Source organism: Zootoca vivipara, chromosome 5, assembly GCF_965207765.1.
Source record: "Zootoca vivipara chromosome 5, rZooViv2.hap1.1, whole genome shotgun sequence".
Lineage (NCBI taxonomy): Eukaryota > Metazoa > Chordata > Lepidosauria > Squamata > Lacertidae > Zootoca > Zootoca vivipara.
Window position 1 is genome coordinate 23070584 of NC_142588.1, and position 21646 is coordinate 23092229.

At 45.7% G+C, this 21646-nt stretch overlaps 2 protein-coding genes across 16 annotated transcripts in view; one reads left to right on the forward strand and one right to left on the reverse strand.

Annotated features, from left to right (window-relative positions):
• The window catches only part of PHYHIPL (phytanoyl-CoA 2-hydroxylase interacting protein like), an 82985-nt gene extending 73914 nt beyond the window's left edge, over positions 1-9071 (forward strand). For all 3 annotated transcript variants that reach the window (XM_088670227.1, XM_088670226.1, XM_035138044.3), the window contains 3 exons: positions 1711-1885; positions 3265-3382; positions 7442-9071. In XM_088670227.1, the coding sequence (XP_088526353.1) occupies positions 1711-1885; positions 3265-3382; positions 7442-7976 (828 nt within the window). In that variant the 3' untranslated portion in view covers positions 7977-9071. The remainder of the gene's footprint in view (positions 1-1710; positions 1886-3264; positions 3383-7441) is intronic.
• A 6696-nt stretch (positions 9072-15767) lies between these two features.
• Positions 15768-21646, reverse strand: part of FAM13C (family with sequence similarity 13 member C) — an 87308-nt gene continuing 81429 nt past the window's right edge. For 11 of the 13 annotated variants that reach the window (XM_088670224.1, XM_088670218.1, XM_088670219.1 and 8 more), the window contains 3 exons: positions 18033-18232; positions 17012-17113; positions 15768-16037 (listed from right to left, as the gene is read on the reverse strand). In XM_088670224.1, the coding sequence (XP_088526350.1) occupies positions 15914-16037; positions 17012-17113; positions 18033-18232 (426 nt within the window). In that variant the 3' untranslated portion in view covers positions 15768-15913. The remainder of the gene's footprint in view (positions 16038-17011; positions 17114-18032; positions 18233-21646) is intronic. The other 2 variants (XM_088670217.1, XM_035137984.3) reach the window with 1 other exon arrangement.

Below are 21646 nucleotides of genomic sequence, written 5' to 3' on the forward strand. Positions count from 1 at the left end.
TTAATGGGCAGTGGCACTATTCATAGAGGAATGATGTATACCTGTCATCAAGCAATGTTGAATTGCTATATGTATTGTGTAAAATGAGCGTGCACGCGGGGGGTGGGGCACTGTCAATTTGAGACTGCTCGTTTCAGAGCTGTGGGGAAATGGTGTCATTTTTGCTGTGTGACCTAAACAGTTGTTCGTTGTTATTTTATTAAATTTATTGGTCGCTTTTTTTTTACCAAAGTAACTCCAAGTGATTTACAATCTATAAACTGTACTAATGTACAGTTACATTAGTACCGATAAGAAAACAAATGTCCTGAACATGCAAACAAATGGGAAGGGTGTACCAGTAGTTATTACACACAAACACAACATACTGAGTGACAACATTTTATTGGCATTGCAAGGGCTTCAGGAACTTGGGGCACAACAATGGGTCCTTCCTATTGCAAATAGTTAACAGATCATCTGCCTATTACATGGTAAAACTGGCTCTGAGCTGTACTTCAGACTGAGAGTGGGGTAAATCTCATGTTTTGAATGTTCTCCTCAATATTTAGATAGATATAGCTTAAAAATCACCTCTGTGTATGTAGAAGACTAGCTTGGCTAGAACCTGACTTGCTCACTTTCTATGTGCAGGGATTTCTTTTTGTGAGGGAATACTCAAGCTTGATCCTCCTGCTGCAGCCTAGGGAGTCTTACTGTTCATGTAGGCTGGAACTTTGCAAATCATTCCTGGTGCCCTTTATTTTTTTTTCCCTTGCTTTATCCTCTTTAGATTTCAAACTGGTGTGCTTTGTTTTTCACGGCAAATTCGCAAAGCTTTCTCACTGAAGCTAAAATTCATAAATGAAGGGCTTGGGTCCGTTGGCCAATTCCTTAATTTTGCAGTTAGAGCTTTTAGTGCTTCGGGGGTAAGGGATGCCAGGCACATAATGGTCAGAATTAGAGTATTCCAGCCTGTTGTTCCAAAGGAGGAAAACCATGTTAACCCAGATTCTGTTCTATGAGAAGGGTTGAATTTTTCTGTCTCTCTCTTTTCCTCCTTTACAGGTGCATGTGTTCAAAATGCAAATTAAATTTTGTGAACTATGCACACTGCTTTAGCATAATAGCAGGTAATGCTGCTCTGCCTTAATGTAATTCCAGTTTCATCAGAAAGCAATTGCTGTATTAGAAGGATTCCTAGCCAAATACTTTGCATTGCCCAAAGTCAACCATTCAGTTGATTTTATTGGGGTGACTAATGCAAGATAGGAAAGCAGGATTTCAACTAGAGACCATAAAAAAGGAAGGCTCATATATTTAACATGGCAGCCTAGGCACCAACAGAACTTTAAAAATCTATTTATTTAGTTTGTATGGGGGGATGCTTGAAGAGATGGGTATTTTTCAGATTTCAATACAAACAAATCTAATTCAGACCTACCTGACTAATGCATGGATTTGTACGTAGTTATCCATAGATTTTGTGCATTTCCCAAATGCTCCAGCACTGCACTTGGCTCAAAGACAATATAAAACGCATTTAGAAATTCCTGTTCTGAGAGACATGCTGTATTTAAATGGGCTGTTTTTTTCATCCACCCCTAACAATAAACATTTTAAATCATTGCACAGTGCCTAATTGTATGAGGCACTTGAGACTAGAATGATCATTGTTGCTACTGCTATTTCTGCATGCACCTGATCTTCCCATTTTGTCTGCCCAATTAGGATGTACCCACAAAACTAGTGGCAAAGGCTGTTCCCCTGCCCATGACTGTCCGTGGACATTGGTTCCTGAGTCCAAGAACTGAGTACACCGTTGCCGTGCAAACTGCATCAAAGCAAGTTGATGGTGATTACATGGTTTCAGAATGGAGCGAAATCATAGAATTTTGTACAGGAGGTGAGCTCTTTGCTATGAAGATCCAGCTCATGGGGTCATGGGCTTAAGTAATGTATGTCCATTTATTTCACTGGGTTTGCTGACTTAGTTGCAAATCACCCATAGAAAAGAAGCATCTTCAAGATGTGCGACTTAACTCATTTCTGTTTGCAACAGATCACTGTTTTACAGACTTGCCATTAATTGATACTTTTTTTTACAATGCACACATCCTTCCAGGCTATTTTGCTTTTGGCAATTCCCTTCTGTGTGAAGGCACCAACGTTATCCTTTTATGGGCCTACACCGATTGTAATATTAATAATATATTTACTTCTCCTGCTGCTGTGAGCAGAAATAACATAACATTGTTATTTCTGCTTTTCACTTGGAACTAAAACACTTTGAAAGCTTAGAGGTTAGTGTGATTTGTGTTAATTAGTGGGTTTGGGAGGAAGCTCTTAATAGCGTGTTAGTCTGGAGCTAATCCCTTATGGGTGGGATTCACCTTATGAGCCCTGTGCAAGGACTTCTACGTGAGCAATGGTGCTTCTCCCCATCTCCTTTCCTTTGCACCTCTGCGCACCCCAAAATTGTCCCTGTGGGGTTGGGAGAAGCCCCAGGACAGCCCTCAGCAGGAGGAGAGGGGGGAATCGTCCCATCTGCCAAGCTGAATGAAGCATTTGCACCAATGGAACATTTGTAGCAGTGTGGTGTTGAAGTCCACCCTGTGTTTTTAGGTAGAAAAAAAATTATGCTCAGACCCTGAGATCAGCATCCGACACCCTTCATGTGCCCCCTCCACAAGAATTCTGGAGGGTGGCAACCTGAGAACGGGGCCTTCTCTGCAGTGGCTCCCTGTCTGTGGAATGCTCTCCCCAGGGAGGTTTGCCTGGTGCCTTGATTATACACCTTTAGGCGCCAGGTGAAAACTTTCTTCTTCAACCAAGCCTTTGGATAATTAACATCCTATGTGTTTGTCGGAGTTGTTGGTTTGGTCTTTTTGTGTTTGGTTTGGTCTTACGCTTTTTGTGTTATATATATTATCTTGTGAACTGCCCTGAGATCTACGGACGAAGGATGGAATAGACATTGAAAAAAACGTGAAAAATATGTGAGTGGCTGTCTGAACACATTCTTTCTCCCAAATAAATTCCGGGCACTGCAGTTCATTAAGGGTGTCTGGGAATTGTAACTACATTGCCCAGGTTCTTTGAGTGAAAGAATCGTGTTTCGAATGTTCTCTAAAGGTAGAATGAGAGCAGGAGAACGTCCAACGTGATCGTCGCTCCAGGGACCCCACTGACCTGTGTCTCACCCCACAGCGTAGAGCATCACCATGTGGACTTTGGAAAACATCATGTGTTGCTTCCCACTAGCAGACTGTTTTTTATTCACAGATTATTCAAAGGTCCACTTAACACAGCTTTTGGAAAAGGCGGAAGTGATTGCAGGGCGCATGCTTAAATTTTCTGTGTTTTATCGGAACCAGCACAAGGAATACTTTGACTACATCAGGTAAGAGAACCAGGATTTGTCAAAGAAAAATATCTCTGCACGGAGCAGAGGACAAGGTTTTCTCTACTGTATACTGAACAAGGAAGCTGCCTATTTGTAAGCTTCTTTATTTATTAGCATTGGCTACCAATATGTGATATACATGGTGAAGTTAGTAGCCAGGTACTCGTTTGCATAATCTCTGCCACCTCTGAGAGCTTCAGGTGGGTGGCAGCTTTATAAAGTAACATGCATAAAACAAGACTTTTAAAAACTTCAAATACAGTCATTTATTCATAATTTGCCATTGTTGGGATTCAGTTAGAGTACAAAAGACATATGGGACTTGTAACAAACATTGTGCTGTGCACTTCTCTTTAAAAATATATGCATATACTTCTGCATACAGATATCCCATGTTGCTTCTCAGTGGGGCTGACATGGCCTGTCTGAGTTCCCCTGCATTAGAGGGAGCAATATAATTCTACAGCCGCTCCACTGAGAATCCCATATGCAACTTCACCTGTTTGGGAAAGGAGACAGGATTCTGTTTCTTCCCTTTCCTCAAACAGATAATTAGCAAGGAGGTCAGTAAGCCAAACTTTGACTTTCCATCAGTGAGCAAAACATGTTGCTTCGCCCTGCTAAACTCCTGCCCCCTTTCCCAAGCTAGGCAGAAGCAAAACAGGGTGCTGAAGTTGTGTTATGTGCTAACCAGCACTCATAGCTTGTTCATCTCCAAAACAGACCAGGGGCGGAAGCCAAGAACAAACTTTGGCTTCCTTTCATGGTTTGTTTTGAACTAGGGAAAAGGAGGAGTAGGGCACAATTTTAGCAGGCTGCATGAGCACAATTGCTCACTCATGATAAACCATACCTTGCTTACCATGATGTGTGAACCAGGCTAATTATTCTGTTCTAATGTACTTGAATCAGTGTAGAATGTTCTGTAATATATCCAGACCTGTGGCCGGGGGGGGGGGGGGGGGATGGTCTACAATTAGCTTAACTGGCCACTGGATGTCACTATACTGCCGTTCAAGAATGGTTACCTGGTGATGGATTTTATTTACTGATGCTTATCTCTGGTTTTGATGTTTAGCTCATCTGCAGCAGCTTAATCTTATTTTGAATACACTTTCTTCTCAGAGTCTTGTTTTAGGAAAACAGAAAGGTGGAACTTTCAGGAAGATAAATATTTAAAGTTTGCCTTGTGGCTGCAGTTAAAAGTATAGTAGCATAGAACTGGTGAAGTCAATAACTCTCTGCCCTTGCATGAATAGTTAGTTTTGTTTCAAATGATTGGCCCTCCCCCCATGTGGCACATTCTGTATGCATCTGTGTAGCAAGTCTTAGGAATTGGCCCCACACAGAAAAGATCTGTGCTGCAGAATCAGGGAGGTGGTTGTTGCTGCTACTACTGCTGGTGCCTGCAGCAAAATGTTGCAGCATGGAATTCCCACATTCAGTGTACCAGCCAGCCACACTCTCTTTCTTGATACTCGATTCCAGTCCCAACAGACCCTTTTTCCAGACTTGAAATCTGTTCTCCACTGGCACTGGCAATACATGACTGGCCCTCCCTGAAAGCAATTCTCAGAGGTTTTGTACACCAAAAGCACATTTGGTGCCATTTTAAATACCGTAGCTAGAATGTGAGATCTGTGCCTACAGACTTACGTAGCTTGTTTTCCTGCATGGGAAAGGGGTATATGCTTTTGTGGGTGGCAGGAGGTGTATAAATACAGTGGTGCCTCGCTAGACGAATGCCCTGTAAGACGAATTTTCTGCTATATGGATAGGTTTTGCGATCGGAGGTTGCCTCGCAAGACGATGAGGTTTTTTATGGCCAACGCTTCGTCTTGCGAAATGTGGTCATAAAAACCTTCAATTGCAAAACCTAGGGGCATTCGTCTAGCAAAGGGGAATGAGCTGCAGCACAGGAAGAAGGCAAAGGAAGATCAGCTGATAGGCGCTGACAGCTGTCACCGCCTCTCAGCTGATCTTCCTTTGCCTTCTTCCTGCGCTGCAGTTCGTTCCCCTTTGTGTTCCGCTGGTCTCTGCCGGTGAGGGGCAACCGGCAGAGACCAGCGGAACACAAAGGGCTGTAGCGTGGGAAGAAGGGGGGAGAAGTGGAGGAACTGATCCGTTCCCCCACTTCTCGGCCCACTACCACGCCATGGACACCTGGGAGCATCGGACGGGGCTTCAGAGAAGTGCTGCGCCTCTCCGAAGCCCCGTCCGATGTCGGCTTTGTGCCAGGCGGCAGTGGGAGAAGCGGAGGAGCCGCTTCTCCCGCCGCCACCTGGCACACAGCTGCTTCCCTTGGCAGCCGCTGTCTGAAGCCAGGCAGCAGCTGCCGAGGGAAGCGAAACCGGCTTTGTGCCAGGCGGTGGCGGGAGAAGCAGAGGAACCGCTTCTCCCGCTGCCGCCCAGCATAAAGCGGTCGCTGCTGCCAAGGGAAGGTGGCTTTGGCTTGGCGGCAGGAAGAAGGGAGGAATTCCTCCCCTTCATCCCGCCACTACCAAGCCAGTCAGCAGCGGGGGCTTTTCGCCGTTTGCGTTCCCCCAAGGGGGAGGCAAACGACGAAAAGCTGCCTCCCGTGCCGCACTTCGGCTGGGGGACTGGCTGGGCGACAGCGGGAAGAAGGGGAGGAATTGCTCCCCTTCTTCCTGCTGTCGCCCAGCCAGTCCCCAAGCCGAAGGCAGTGAGCTGCAGGGGCTGTTTGTCATTTGCCTCCTCCTTGGGGGAACGCAAATGACGAAAAGCCCCCGCTGCTGACTGCCTTCTCGGGGAAGGCAAGCGGGCGGGCTACGTGTCCCCCGCTTGCCTTCCCTGAGAAAGCCGGGGCGCCTGGGGGCGCCTCCACTGCGCCTGTCACCTGCTGAGCGGCTTCAGGCCGCTATCCTGAGGTGCACGCGTGCCTCTGGAGAGCGGCCTGAAGCCACTCAACAGCTGACAGGCGGCGGCGACCGGAGGCTAAGTGCACCTCCCCGGGCAAAGAGACCCGCGTCTATGGCGGCGGGTCTCTTTGCCCGGGGTGCGCTGAGCTGCCGACGCTTCGCCTCCTCACAGCAAAGAGACCCGCCCGGCGCCCCTACGATCCTCCGCTGTGTGTCGGGCGGGATGGGGGGGGAAGGCAGGATCTTTTCTGTCTTCCCCCCCCCATCCCGCCTGTCACACAGCGGGGATCGTAGAGGGCTTGACATCCCACTTCCCCCCCCCGACACTGCGGGGATGGGACGAGGCTTCTGAAGCCTCGTCCGATCCCCGGGCAGTGGGGGGGGGAAGCGGAGGATGCTCCGCTTCCCCCCCCACCGCCCAACACTGCGGGGATGGGACGAGGCTTCTCAAACCTCGTCCGATTCCCGGGCAGTGTGTGGGGGGGGGGAAGCGGAGGCAAATTCCTCCCCTTCTTCCCACTGTCGCCCAGCCAGTCCCCCAGCCAAAGGCAGTCAGCAGCGGGGGCTTTTCGCCGTTTGCATTCCCCCAAGGGGGAGGCAAACGGCGAAAAGCCCCCTCCCGCGCCGCACTTCAGCTCAGGGACTGGCTTGGCGGCAGCGGGAAGAAGGGGAGGAATTTGGCTCCCTCCCCCAATGCGCTTCGGCTCGGGGAAGCAGGCAGGGAGATGGCAACAGTCCGGGAAGCTGCGGGCTGTTGCAGTCTCCCTGCCTGCTTCTCCGATCCGTAGTGCATCGGGGGACAGATCCGAAGATCGGTGGGTGCTGTGTGACAGGCGGTGGGGAAGGCAGGCAGGCAAGAGAGCAAGCGCCTGCCTGCCTGCCTTCCCCGCCGCCAGTCCCCCATAGAAACGCATTGATTAAGTTTCAATGCATTCCTATTGGAAACCGGGACTCGCTAGATGAAGAATTCGTTACACGAATTGACCTGTGGAACGAATTAATTTCGTCTAGCGTGGCACCACTGTACAGTGGTTCACCTTGGTAGCAACTGCTACTGAGCTAAATGGACCAGGGATCTGGTTTAAAGCCACTTCCTTGACCCAAGGCAGCTTCTTTAAGTTCCTAACATCTCGCTCACCCCTGTAAATATAAACCATTACCCATCCTTCATTTCTAGAGAGCAGCACGGGAGCGCTCTGCAGCCTTCAGTCAAGGATAACAGCGGGAGCCACGGCTCTCCCATCAGCGGGAAGCTGGAGGGCATCTTCTTCAGCTGCCACACCGAATTCAACACCGGGAAGCCCCCACAGGATTCGCCCTACGGAAGATACAGGTTTGAGATAGCGGCAGAAAAACTTTTCAACCCAAATACTAACTTGTACTTTGGGGACTTCTACTGCATGTACACAGCCTACCACTATGTCATCCTCGTCCTCGCGCCCGCCGGGTCGCCAGGAGACGAGTTCTGTAAGCAGCGCCTCCCTCAGCTCAACTTGCAGGATAACAAATTTCTGACCTGCACTGAAGAAGACGGGGCGATGATCTACCACCACGCGCAGGATGTAATCTTGGAAGTGATTTACACTGACCCTGTGGATCTCTCCCTCGGCACCGTTGCGGAAATCACAGGCCACCAGCTAATGAGCTCGTCAACGGCCAATGCTAAGAAAGATCCCAGCTGCAAGACGTGTAACATCAGTGTTGGACGTTAATTCGGTGGTTCTCTCCCCCCCCCCCAACTCTTCCTTAGGAGCCTTCTCTGTGGCCTATTCCCCATTGCCATCCATTCTCATCAGACGCATGCATAATGCCGTTCTTACCAAGAGCAAACACCAGTGATCAAATTCCTCAATAGTCATCTTCAAGCAGAGCTTAACAATGCAGCTGGCACAGAGCAGCCCTACCACCACCACCATGGCACCCTGTGTCCAGATTTTCCCCTTCCCCAGTGTAATATTTAGGGCAGGCACACTCACCCCATGTTGTGTTGTCCTCATGTTTCTGTAGCCTCCTGTCCACATTCAAAAACCGTTGGTGGGCAGCACTTAGCATGATGGCAAATTGCAACTCAGGTAAGTGTGCCCAAGCGTTGTCGGGGAGAGTGACCATCCAACCTGGGCATGATGTCATTGGCAGCACTGTAGCCAGTGAAGCATGTAGTTCTGCCCTTAGTATATATTCCTTACCTTCTTGGTCCACCAGTGCTTGTCAACTGTTAGGAATCTTGGTTTTTTTCTTTCTAGCAACCATTTATATATCTAGATGCTGCAATTGGTGTTCCATTTTCTTATTATTTTTCTCTCCTCCTCCTCCTTCATATTGCCAAATGTAACAAATCTATATAAACAAGCTTTAGCGAAATAAAAAAAACAACCTACTGGCTTCTAAATGTTTTAAATATGTATTCATTTTAATCTACTGAACAACTTAACTGAGATATCTCCAAACAGCATGAAAGGGTGTAATTGCAGCATGATTTAACTCTTGCAGCCTAGGAAAAAAAATGTCAGCACTTCCAATGTGTTGTTTGACAGTGTTATTTATGTTATTTATATTAGCTAACAAGCAGGGAAAAAATCCACCTGTGTTTCAACATAATAAATAGAAAAATATTTTATTTGTACTGTTGTATAAAATATTATACAATCATATAGAATATATAGATACATTTTAATAGCAACTGTATACATAATGTCATGAAACCATTTTTCCCTTATCAAAGATGTAGTTTGTAAACTTCAAATTCTTGTGTATCTGTTCCTGTTGCTCTGACATGACTTTTAATTAAAACAGATTTATGAAGGAGACCATTATGAAGGAGACCATTCTGATTCATAAAAGTTATATAAATGATCAAGCCAATTACACTGAAACATTACATCATTCTTTTAAAAAAAATAAATTTAAAAATTCCACTTAGGTATATAAGCAGTGTGACATGATCCCACAAATGTTTTTTGAAAGTTCTTTTTGTCTTGCTTTTCTCTTTAAAAACCATGCTTCAACGTTACATACAGCAGAAATAAATAAAAAAGAACAAGTTTTGTGGCTAAATAGGCGTCATGAAATCAACAGCTTCTTTTATTACTATAGCAAAAAGAGCTGAGGTACAATCTATTGTCTTCAGCTCTGTTCGCAAGGAGGGGGATCCCCTGGAGGCATTTATGGAGGCCTCTCCCTGCTAGCCCTCACAGCTCAGCTCAGCTCAGGGCCAAGCTGCACGCAACCTTAACTGCACAGTTCTGACTTGGATTGTACCCCAACCCCGTGCCGGATATTTGTGAAAATAAAGCCCTGCACTCAAGGACAGGACCACACAGTTAAGCTCAGCCCCACATTAGAGGCAGTGCACAATGACCTCACATACAGTTCACCCAGGGATCCCCCACCTTTACAGAAGCAGTGCTGGAAGACTAAGGATTATGCCCCTGGTTTTCTTGTCATTGGTACAAAATGACAAAACAAGAACACTAAAGACAGTACATATATCTCTACCTGGAGCTCTTTCTCAAACCTCTTTGCCACCGAAAACTGTGTTTGCCAGTGAGCGGTGCGAACTCGCCGACTGCCCCTCTCCCCTGGAATTCATGTGTCACTCAGGCGTGATCTATTGCAAATTTACCTCTGTTTATAAAGATGTGTTCCTTTTTTAACAGCAAGACTGGGTGGGGTGGGGTGGGGGGTATAATATATCCATGTTTATAATCTATCACAGTAAACCAGAAAAGAAGCCCAGCCTCCTTCAGTTCATAACCATGACACTTAGATTAAATAATCTGCATACATTGATCTATCCAAAATATCATAATGCAATAAACTATTGTCACTATTTTTTAAATAAACTATCTTGGCAATCATCACACAGGAATTATTAAGGTCCTACAAAGTGCATGCTTTCAAATAAGCTTTGGTTGTCAGGAAAAAGCAAAACAAATTATAGCACTGGGCTAAGGAAAAGTGCTACAGAAATAAAGATTGGCATATGCCATTAATAACTTTGCTTCACTTTGCTTCATTTCGGTTTCTATCAATTTCTGCTTAAAAGGATGGAGTAGCTTTACATTGCCTGGTCATTTTGTAAATAGCCACTCTTTCCTGTTTAAGTTTTTTCTCCCTTATATATGCCATATTTAGTGTCCCCATACCCCACCAAATAGCTGAGACTTTTCAAAATTACTATTTTTTAACCTCTTTGTTCTGCTTCAGCATTATCTTAAGCTATTTTACCTCGCTCTATGAGTTAAGGGCTCAAGTGATGGGTAACCTTTTCCCGGCTCCAGCGACATCCAACACACAACCTGCTTCTAAAGCTTCTGGAAGAACTACAATCAGAGTAACTTAATAACGGTTTGGGCATGGAAACAGTCAGTTTTGTATACAGTCACCAACCCTGCTGATCCTATTACTCCCCATTTGCAACACCATTAATTCTGGGTGCACTTTGTAAGGGAGATGATCATGACGGATAAAGCTTTCGGAACTGCTAGTATAGCATTACTGGCCTTGTTCTGGCGAAACCCCAATAAGCTTCCAAAGAAAACCCAGCATCCCTTGAATCTATGCACAACATCACAACTACTGGAGAGCACAGCTGCTGTTTGGGCAGCTGGCAGCCACTGTCCTTTGTCTGCAGCAGCGCTGGGGCTCAACAACAGCGAGTGCTGCTGGTGGTGGTGTAGTGGCTCTGGCAAAAACAGGAACTCTAGAAAACCCTCTGCTAACATTATTCAGAGACCTTAATCCATCCCATCTCAAGGACTGCCATTTAAGTCTGAGTGCCGCAAGCTTTAGTTCCTCAGTGCACACACTGTAATCAAGGTTCCTCGAGAAAGCAAGAGGCTCTAGGAATGGGATAATGGGGGTGCAAGCGACAACACTAGAGCCAAATGCCATGGGCCAGGCTGCGTGACTTTGCCAAAATGGGTAAAACTCCAAAACTTAAAAGTACCTGTAACCAGCTTGGATCATCATAACTGTGTCTTAAGATCCACTCACTCTGATGTTTTGGCTTTGGAGTGGTTGAATAATGAGTGAATAAAGTCAACAACAATGAGACATGCTCACAAAAACTTGCAACTATTAAAGAAAAACTAGACTGGCAGACAATGCACAGAAGAGTCCTGCTCCTGATAGCTATTTTCATGCCGGACCTCCCTGGCATTTTGCAGTCCATGCCAGAGATGAAGCCTGGAAAAATTAATTGGCCGACTCCTTTGCCATGAGCTAAGGGATAAAAAAAGCCACCTGTCATACACTCCACCTCTCTTACTTTTTAAAATCCATGGTTTGTTTGCTTTTTAGATTTCTCTAGGTGTGAATTCTATAGCTCCTGGGAGGGTGTCCCTGGCGCCACAGGATTTCATAGAATCATAGAGTTGGAAGAGACCACAAGGGCCATCCAGTCCAACCCCCTGCCAAGCAGGAAACACCATCAAAGCATTCTTGACATATGCCTGTCAAGCCTCTGCTTAAAGACCTCCAAAGAAGGAGACCCCACCACACTCCTTGGCAGCAAATTCCACTGCCGAACAGCTCTTACTGTCAGGAAGTTCTTCCTAATGTTGAGGTGGAATCTTCTTGTAGTTTGTTCCCTCTCCCTCTCATGAGGGTGTGAGAGAGAGATCTGCCTTGAAAGGTCAGCAGCTGGCAGTTCTCCATGACCAGACCTGCAACACCTGAGAGGACAAACAGGAAGCGCACCAGAGCAGGATGGACGAGGTGCTGGATCTACAGGATACAAAGCCCTGGTATGTCCCCTGAATTTGGGTGAGGGGGGCATTCCAGTCCTGAAGCTACTGCAACTTTCCTCCCACTGGGAGCAATGAGAGAGGAAGTTTTTTATTTTTAAAAAAAGTCATACAACTGTAGAATGCCAAATGAAAGACCATAGTTCAGTGACAGAACATATACTTTGCATGCAAAAGTTCGCTGGTTCAATCCCTGACATCTAGGTAGGGCTGGGAGAGAACCATCCCTGAAAAGACACTGCCAGTAAACAATGCTCAGCTAGATGGAAATGGTCTGACTCTGTACAAGACAAGCACAAGTGGGTAGGGAAAGTGGGCTTCGCCCTGTCTCACAGAAGTGCTCGGCCCACCAAAACCCATTTATCTAAACCAAGCATTATTGACAAGAGAGTTGGGTCTGGAAGCCCAGCTGTCTGTCATTTTATCTTTTTGTTTTAATTGTTCTGCAACCAGTGGTTATAAATGGCCATGAATATAATTATCTAGAAACTGCCAGCTCATAAGGTACAGGTCTAATGATCCAAGTGGACATTGCAAACATCATTGTTTTTGGAATTGTACCTAAAATGGCAAACGGCATGTGCAATACAAGCTGCTGACTCCTTCCCTTCCACCACACACACACACACACACACACACACACACACACAAGCGATGTTTTGTTGCTCTTACAAACCTAGATGGCATCCACCTAGTAAAATACATGTGATTCAAATCGGCCGATTAGGTCATCACTCCTATTAGTAAATGGGTGAGAGCGTGTGGGTGTCACCTGCATACGAACAGGCTAGGCACCAAAATACATCCAGGGGTAGGCCTGTGGTGGGTCTCTTCAATTAGGGGGGGGGGGAGCGTGCAGAAAAAAAAAATAAGACCCCAGCAGGAGTGGCTTTGGGTGAGGGGCAGAAGGAAGGGATAATGTGAGCGGAGGCAGGTGGAGGGTGTGTTTATGGAGAAGGAGGGAGCTCCAAGCCTAATCTGACCCCCCCTTGGAGGATCCTTTAAACTTAGGAATTGTTCCTTCACAGTTTCTGAGAGCAGGAGGTGGGGGGGGTCCTCTCCCTGAGTCTTGGCTTTGGGGGCAATGGGAAGCGGCAAGCTTCACATACATACACACAACCTTAGGCCCCCACCCCCAAAGCTGTCTTGAGGGCTGGACAGCTTCCACTGCAGCCCCTCTGCTTGAATGGGGCACCTGCTAACCATAGCAGAGGCAGCCACACAGCCAGAAATAATGACTGGGTAGTGGAAAAAGAGGAGAGGGTAAAATGAGGAACAATAATCTTCCTCCTCCTTCCCCTGCTTTTCTTCTCTCCTTCTGCAACTTTCTACACAGTGCACTTCAAAGAGAAACCTCGTCTTCCCTGGCAAGGCAGGTGTTGCAATGCCTTGTTGGGGTTTTCCTCTCACTCAGCCAAAATCAAGGACTGCTATGCAAATTCAGGAAGCTGGGCCCATCGTCCAAAGCCTAAGTTAGGTTCCTGCTACAGTTAGCTTCCTCCAATACGCATATTTAGACCCAGAAGACCCTGGTTGTTGTTTTTTTCAGAACAATGAAGCTCCGCTAGCTTGCTCTCCCTAGCTTTCCAGCTCAGGAAAGGTTGCTTCAGCCTGAGCAGACCCGCTCTTGCCTTGATGTGCCAGCATGGCAGGAACTGGATGGTGATCTGAATACCCCTTGAGTTGTGTAGAGAAGACAGCCTCTTTAACCTTCACAGAGCTGGGGATCCAGAAGGAATAGCTGCCATTTACACGGGCTTCTGTTGGGTGGGGGAAATGGGCAGGCTATGGTATTGCAATGAAAATGAGTAAGGCAAATTCTTCACCTAGAAAAACAGAATTCTACAACCTGTGTACATTACGCAAATAGTCATAATTTATCTTGCTGCACACACCTCTGTGACTCTTTAATCACGGTGACGGAAAAGCCGTTATGGGCCCTGAAGTCACACCACTGCAAATCCTATGCAGTTACCATGCTGCCTTCTGACATTTCACTAAGTGTTGCCCACACACACTTTCATAAGCATGCCTTTGCAAACCAAGAGGTAGGAGCCTCCTTCCTATTTTTACCCCCCCCCAAAAAAAATAAGGAGATAAAAAGCTACCATTGTCAGGAAATGGAATTCTATACCCAGTTCCATATGTTATGCTGCTTGCATGGGTTTTTTTTAGCCGCTTGCATGGAATTACAGCACACACTCACAAACAGCTCAGACAAGCTCTGCATACTTCTATTCTTCCACAGGATTACACCCACCCACAACATCTGGGTGCTCTCATGCATCCAACATGGTACCCTCTATATGTTTTGGACTCCAACTCCCATAAGCCCCAGTCAGCACGGCTAACAGGTGGGAACTATACTCCAAAACACCTGGAAGCTCCGGTGCTACCTACCATTGATTCAGACCACATCACCTCCTGCTCCTGCCTCAAACCCATAATACTCCCATCCCCCCAAGTGTGAACCCCTCTCCAAATTTGGTATCTGAACTAGGTATCTGAGGCTCTTCCTTTGTGCCATAATTCTTCCCATGTTCCCTGCACCTGAAAAGTAGAATTTCTACCTACCCTAAATACAGCCTGAATGATGCAGGGACCAGTGGTGCTTTCCATGCAGTCCAATCTGTGTACATTCCACAAAGATAGGTTGTTGCCTAAATCAGAGCCATCCTTCATTCTCTCTTTATCCTGCAGGAGCTAACTTGACCTGCACTTCCACCCAGGATCCACCACTTCAGGAGGGGTGGCATACATATCAAGTCAGAAGTGCCTCTGCCAAACTGGTAGATTTAGATGGTCCTTATCTGTTAATTATTGGAGGGAAAACAAGAGCACCAGGAACCCCCTAATGCAGGATGGATGAAAACTTGCATCTTGGGTGCCTATTAAATTCTCAAAAATGTCCCCTCCTGCACAGGTATTTGATCTACAGAGAAAGTCAGATTCTTGACATTACTGATGGTTGTGTTTGGGCAAACAGGGTCCTCTAGAGCACACTGAACCAGCAAAGACAGCTGCTCACATTCCTGGGGGTTTTTGGTCAAGTTTTCATCTGCAGGGGTGTGCTGGTTTTCCTTCCTTCATTATCCTCAACCGAGATGGAAAACTACAGTTTCGCTGTGACCTGTACTTTTTTTTACCTAGGCCAGCAGGCAGAAAAGAGGTTCTTTTCTGATGCATCTCTCCTCCCAATATTAGGGATGGTTTTCATTCTGGCCCTCCCAGTGAATCCTGGGATACAAAAGCTGTCCAGGCTACACACTGGAATATCACAAATAAAAGAGGCCTATCAGATTGCGGAGGACACTTCATAATGCTGACTTAGTAGCTTTAGTAGGCCTACCTAGAATTGTGTTCCAAGTTCACCTGATGGGCAGCTCAAGAGACTTTGACATGCCTCTCTTTTTCTCTAGTCCTATGCTGCCCAAGTGGGAAGAGACAAAATAAAAACCTGGGCGAGCCTGTTTGGATGATTGCACTGTCCTTCCATACCTTTGAGTGTTGCTGAATTAGCACCATCTGCCTGGAAACATGTCGCAGTGGAGCTTTGAAGTGAAACAGGAAGTCCCGCCAACCCGGCTTTCTGAATGTGCATATACGATTACCTCCTTTTGGCTAAAGCGAGGGGGAACTTGCCCGAGTGAAAAACAGCTCCAGAAACAAGAGACGACTCACAGGTAAGTGTTAGCCCTCCCATTCAACCACTCCTCCTTCCTGCATTCACACACCCCTTTCTCTCACTCTCTTGCTCACCTGCAGCGGTAGAACATAAATAAAGTGCATCAGAATTTCAAGGTGTCAAAGCCATTGTGCAGGAAGAGCCAGACCTGTGCAACCCTCTCTCTCTCTCTCCTTTTCCCAGACCAAGGAGTTTTACTATTGCAAACCACTGGACTTCAGATGGTTTTGGAGACATCGTGCTTGCTGATGAGAACCTCCAGCAGCCTGAGCTTGGCTTTGATGTGCTTGTATTCCAAGTACTCCTCTGCCATGGGGATGCGGTCCTCCTTTTGGGGAGTCCTGTAAAGTGGTAAAATTTGAATGCTGGGACTTAAAAGGAGCAAGCGTTGGCAGAGCACTTTTGGCTCAAATATGACTTTTGTGTTAGTCTCCTTAATTATAGGTTCCCACATATAACAAGGGGGAAGAAGATACAGTGCAGGTATGTTTTTAGGAATTGATTTAAAAAAACCAACCACATTCAGAGAGTTTTCTTCCAAAGAAGAGGCAAGTGAATGTTGGGAGAGAACTGTACGCAAGCTTGCAACAGTGGGGTTCAGAGACTGTCGGGCACCCCTGCACCCACACACATTAATACATTTGTTAACATGTTGAAGACCATTGGGTCTGCTCTGTACGTGAGCTATTCTAATATGTGTTCTTTTCAACAAATCATAGGTGCTTTCCTCATCTACAAATGGCCAGCAAATACTCCCATGGAATGAGCAGGAGAGTAATCCCCAAAAGTGTACATTGTGGCAAACTTAAAACTGCCAGTATGCTGGTACAAATAAAGATGTCTGGGAACCCAACACACATAGACAGACAGACAGACAGACAGACAGACAGACAGACAGACAGACAAAAGTGGCTGCCCATTGTATCTCTGCATGAATGGCTCCTCTGAACTTGTCTCCTTCCAATCACAGGCACATAGGGAGGAAGTTCTCCTGCAGGCAGATACCTCTTATTCTTACAAACCTCAGCAATAAACTTTTTTTGTGGTGGAGGGCAGAGAGTTGTGAACATGACGTGTGCCTGCCAATTTCAATTCCTAAGAAAAGAAGGGCGCCTTTGCTATGGCAAAATTAGAAATCCCTGGCAAATCTTGGTTTGTGTAATCACCAGAGGAAAGTTCCCAGGGTTTTAGTACTACAAGGGAAAGGCTCACTCAGAGATCTGTAGGCAACTACTCTTCAGGATTTGTGACTGTCTAGGTCAGCAGCGACATACAGAAAGGGTACAGAGACCAAACATGAATGTAGTTGCCTTACCTTCCTGTTTGCTTAAAGAACTGATCCTCAAATTCTCGTAACATTTTCCTTAGCCTTTTCTTATCAGCTCTCGTTTCTCGGAGATGGTCCAGCAGCACAGGCCTGCGAAAAAAGAATTGTGTCTGAAAACACTTAAAGTGACAGACAGGTGACAGATTTGGGATCAGGAATATGCACGCAGCTTCAACAGGTGCTCCTCTTGCAGCCCGTGCCTAGGACAGGATGCATTTTGCTAATTAATTCCAATAGATATTGAAAGTTCTGACAAGACACAGAGTGATTTACAGCCATGTAGTTTTACACTAGAGGACGTGGGTGGCGCTGTGGTCTAAACCACAGAGCCTAGGGCTTGCCGATCAGAAGGTTGGTGGTTCGAACCCCCACGACGGGGTGAGCTCCCGTTGTTCGGTCCCAGCTCCTGCCCACCTAGCAGTTCGAAAGCATGTCAAGTGCAAGTAGATAAATAGGTACTGCTCCGGCGGGAAGGTAAACAGCATTTCTGTGTGCTGCTCTGGTTCGCCAGAAGCAGCTTATTCATGCTGGTCACATGACCCGGAAGCTGTCTGTGGACAAACACCGGCTCCCTCAGCCTATAGAGCGAGATGAGCGACACAACCCCAGAGTCGTCTGTGACTGGACCTAATGGTCAGGGGTACCTTTACCTTTACACTATTTATTATTATTATTATTATTATTATTATTATTATTATTATTAGGGAAGTAGGAATAGTTGTACTACATTAGGCCAATTTGCAGTACGTATTTACTGTTTATAGCTGTGGGTCATTGTCGATGCCATAAAAAGCCTATTAGCACAGGCATGAAACAAATAAATATATCCTCTGTTACATTAGGCATGTGAACAGATGGCTTAGGATCACTTCAAAGCACAATGCGAAGAGATGACGGGGACATTTGTGCTTTTTGTTCCCCACACTTCTGCATCTTGTCGGAAACCGTATCCCCCTAAGGAATAACTGTGCTATTTTGTTTAGTTTAAGAAACAAAAGTCAGTCCTCACATTGTGGCCTCATGCAAGTTGGACATTGACAGGGCAGGCTGTTTGACTGCTTTCTTTTCATCCAGGGGTGACACAAAGGCGGGCTCATTCTCCTCATCTGAATGACAGAGATGTTCACCAGAAGGCAAATGGAGGGACATGGCAGAGGACAATTCATAGCTGCTCTGGGAGTGATCTTCATCGGAATCTTCCTCCTCCTGCTTGTAACACAGAACAAGGGTTATCAAATTAATCACCTGCATGCACATCGGTAGAAATTAATGGTGAAGGAAACGTAAAATAGATCTGCACCAGAAATAACTACTGAAAAAGTCCCATAGAAGGTGTATGAGATTAACCATGGTTAAAAAATAATGCTAAGAAAATGTGACTGACAGAATTGCCTCAGCAGATAAGCTACACACTCTTAATCAGGAATTCACATCGTCATTTCCACAAGGGAATTAGCTTTGTGTGACCCCGCCTCTTAATATGAATGTAAGAAACTGCAATTTCTGGGATCTAGTTTTCCTTCAGAACCATTTCCATGGAGCTGGCCTTGAAGCCCAGTCCTAAACAAGTAAAAATGCTGAGTCCAATGCATTTTATTTCTTGGGAATGATGCTTGTGTTTGCAGCCTTACTCATGTAAGCAGATTGCCACAGAAAAGAAAGTGAGGCACACCCTTAGTGGGGTAGCAACAAGCAATTTGGCTTACTTCATTCTCATAAAAGACACTGTTTCCCAGCACTGTACAAGCTTTGTATTTCAAAGTTTGAGCTAGACACAGTGGTTACTTCTTTTAAAAAAGAGAACCTGGGGGACTCAAATCTGCCTGGGATGCAACTTCCCTAATCCAAAAGATGGGGATACCCAGGGATGTGGGAAAGGAAAGGCAGGACACATCAGGATTTCTGTGGGAAACACCAGTGTGAAGACCTGTGTCATGCACCAAGCGTGGAAATGGACAAAGTGTGCTCATGTCAACTGTGTCCCCCAGATGTTGCTCCCAGGGATTTACAGATATATGGACATATTTAACTTCCAAGGGTTACTAGTCTGCTGTGGAAACAGGGCCTGATTTAGGTTTGATGAGGCCCTAAGCTACTGGAGGTAATGTCCAGCTTTATATGTCCAGCTGTCCTCTGTCAACAACAATTTGTCGCTGCTTTTCATGTTGAATATATGCTATATGGTAATTTATGGACCTAATAGGTATCTAAAGCCATTTGCACATAACGAAATATGTGCTTTAGCAAAGTAATTGTTGAACTGAAATACAATTAATACAGGTTTTTTTTCCTTTAATTTTTTTGAGGGCCCCCCAAGAGAGTGGGGGCCCTAAGCTATAGCTTGTTTAGCTTATACACAAATCCAGCACTGTGTGGAAAACACCAGCGTAACACGGGTTTCCAGCAGTAGTCCTGCATGTGTTGCCAATCTGCAGGGTTAATTAAAACTGTAAAACAGTAAATTTATTATTATTATTTTAAAAAAACAACAATCATTATACAGAGAGGTAAGATGGAACCTAAATAAACACTGTACTGAGCATTCTGAACAGCTTCTATTCCATTCTTGGGAATGCTATTTTGCAGTCCCCTTGGTTGTACTATTCCCTCAACACATTCCATGGGAAGGATTCTGTTATGTATTTGGTTTGGACCTCTGGGGCTAGCCGTTACCGGGGTGAACCACACTAGCTTACAAGTGGACGTGGACGCCATATGCAAAGAGTTTCCAGGGGTTTTTGATGGGGCATTGGGACGATATACAGGACCCCCCATTACCCTACAGCTGGACCCCGCTGTACGACCCATCAGGCACAAGGCCCGCCGGGTCCCGTTCGCCCTGAAACCCCGCATAGACGAGGAATTGGACCGGCTCGTGGAGCAAGGAGTGCTGGAGCCGGTGCCCAACGCCCCCTGGGAAACTCCAATTGTCACACCTGTCAAGCCTAACGGTTCGGTCCGCATCTGTGCAGACTACAAATGCACCATAAACAAGGCTCTCACGGCCCATGCATACCCAGTGCCAGTGGTCAGCCATGTCCTCGCCACCCTGGCTGGGTCAAAAATCTTTGCTTGTATCGCTGCAGCACCGAAGGGGGGAAAGACGGAGGCTGCCCTTTTTTTTCTTTGCTATAATTAAGAACAAAGTAAAAACGTTTCCCACCAACTGAGAGGCTGGAAAGGGGGGGTCGACTTTGGATTAAGCCAGCAAGTGGCTGAAGAGGGGTTTATTGCTTGGGAACTGCGGATCTGGGATTCTCCCTTATTTGGATTAAGCCTACAAGTGGCTGAAGTATTTGGCTTCTTTTCTCTTTCTTTTTTGGGTTTTATTGGAGCGAACTGTGGATTAAGCCTATAAGTGGCTGAAGAGTTGCGAGACTTGGCTTCTTTGTTTCAGGTTCCAAGGGTGACTTGACTGTTGGAGGGATAAAAAAGGAACTTGCTAGAAGGGTTTGATTTAATGTAACTAGAAACTGCTGGTTCTCTGTCTCTGGGAGTGGAAAAGTACTGGAAAGACTTGAGGTTTCAGAGTAATCCACCCAGTGGCAGACGGAATAACTGTTGATTCTAGGTATTGGAATTTATTACAGCGCCATCTGGGGGTGGTTGGGTTATTGCAGGTACACTGTAGGAATTTATTAATACTGGTCCCCCTAGTGGTGAAGAGGGGAATTTCCCCTCTTTTCTGTTTTTTTGTAGAAGAATGGCTGGTAAAGAAGAAAAGAAGTCAGCAAGCACACCAAAAGATAGAAGAGGTTCAAAGCAAGAAGAAGTCAAGGATTTAGAAGCTCTATGGCAAAAAATTAAAGATGAATTTAAACACAGTGAACAACGTATGGATAAAAAATTGGGAGAGATCGATAAGAAGATTGAAGGAGCTGTGGGAGAATTATCAACCCAAATAAAAGATTTGTCGGTGAGATCCAAAACAATGGAAGAAACAATCAAGAAGACCCAAAAAGAGGTAAAGGAGGTTAAAAAAGAGACTGACAAAGTGAAAGATAGTATGAAGAAAATGGACCGGGCACATGAACAAATGCTTGATAATTTGGCATTAATTGAAATGAAGCAAAGGCAATTGAATTTGAAATTAAGGGGTATCCCTGAAGAATCGGGAGAAGATATTAAGTCAAGGATAATTGCCGAATTGGCGAAATGGATGGGAAAGACGGATGAAGAAGTGAGCCAGACAATTGTGAATGTATTCAGAATTAAGGTAAAATCAGCAAAGGCCAAGGCAAGGAAAGCACCTGGTGATTGCGTGGTGGTTCTCAACACAATGGAGATGAAAAATGAGATTTTAAGTTTGAGCTTCACCAACAAGCTAATCATCGGAGGCAAGCCTATAATCGTGTTTAAAGAAATTCCAGGAAGATTTTTGAAAAAACGTGACAATTATAAAGCAATGGTGGCCCTGCTTAGGAAAAATGGAATCCAGCATAGATGGGAATACCCCGAAGGAATAATGTTTTTCTATAAAGAGAAAAGACATGTGCTGACAAGTATGCATGACATTGGGAAATTCTTGAGAAAGTACGAAAAATTTTTGGGAGAGCTGAGCCCAGACCTGGTTATCCTAGCTGAAGCGACTGCAGAAGAGGAAGAAGAACCAAAACCACAAAG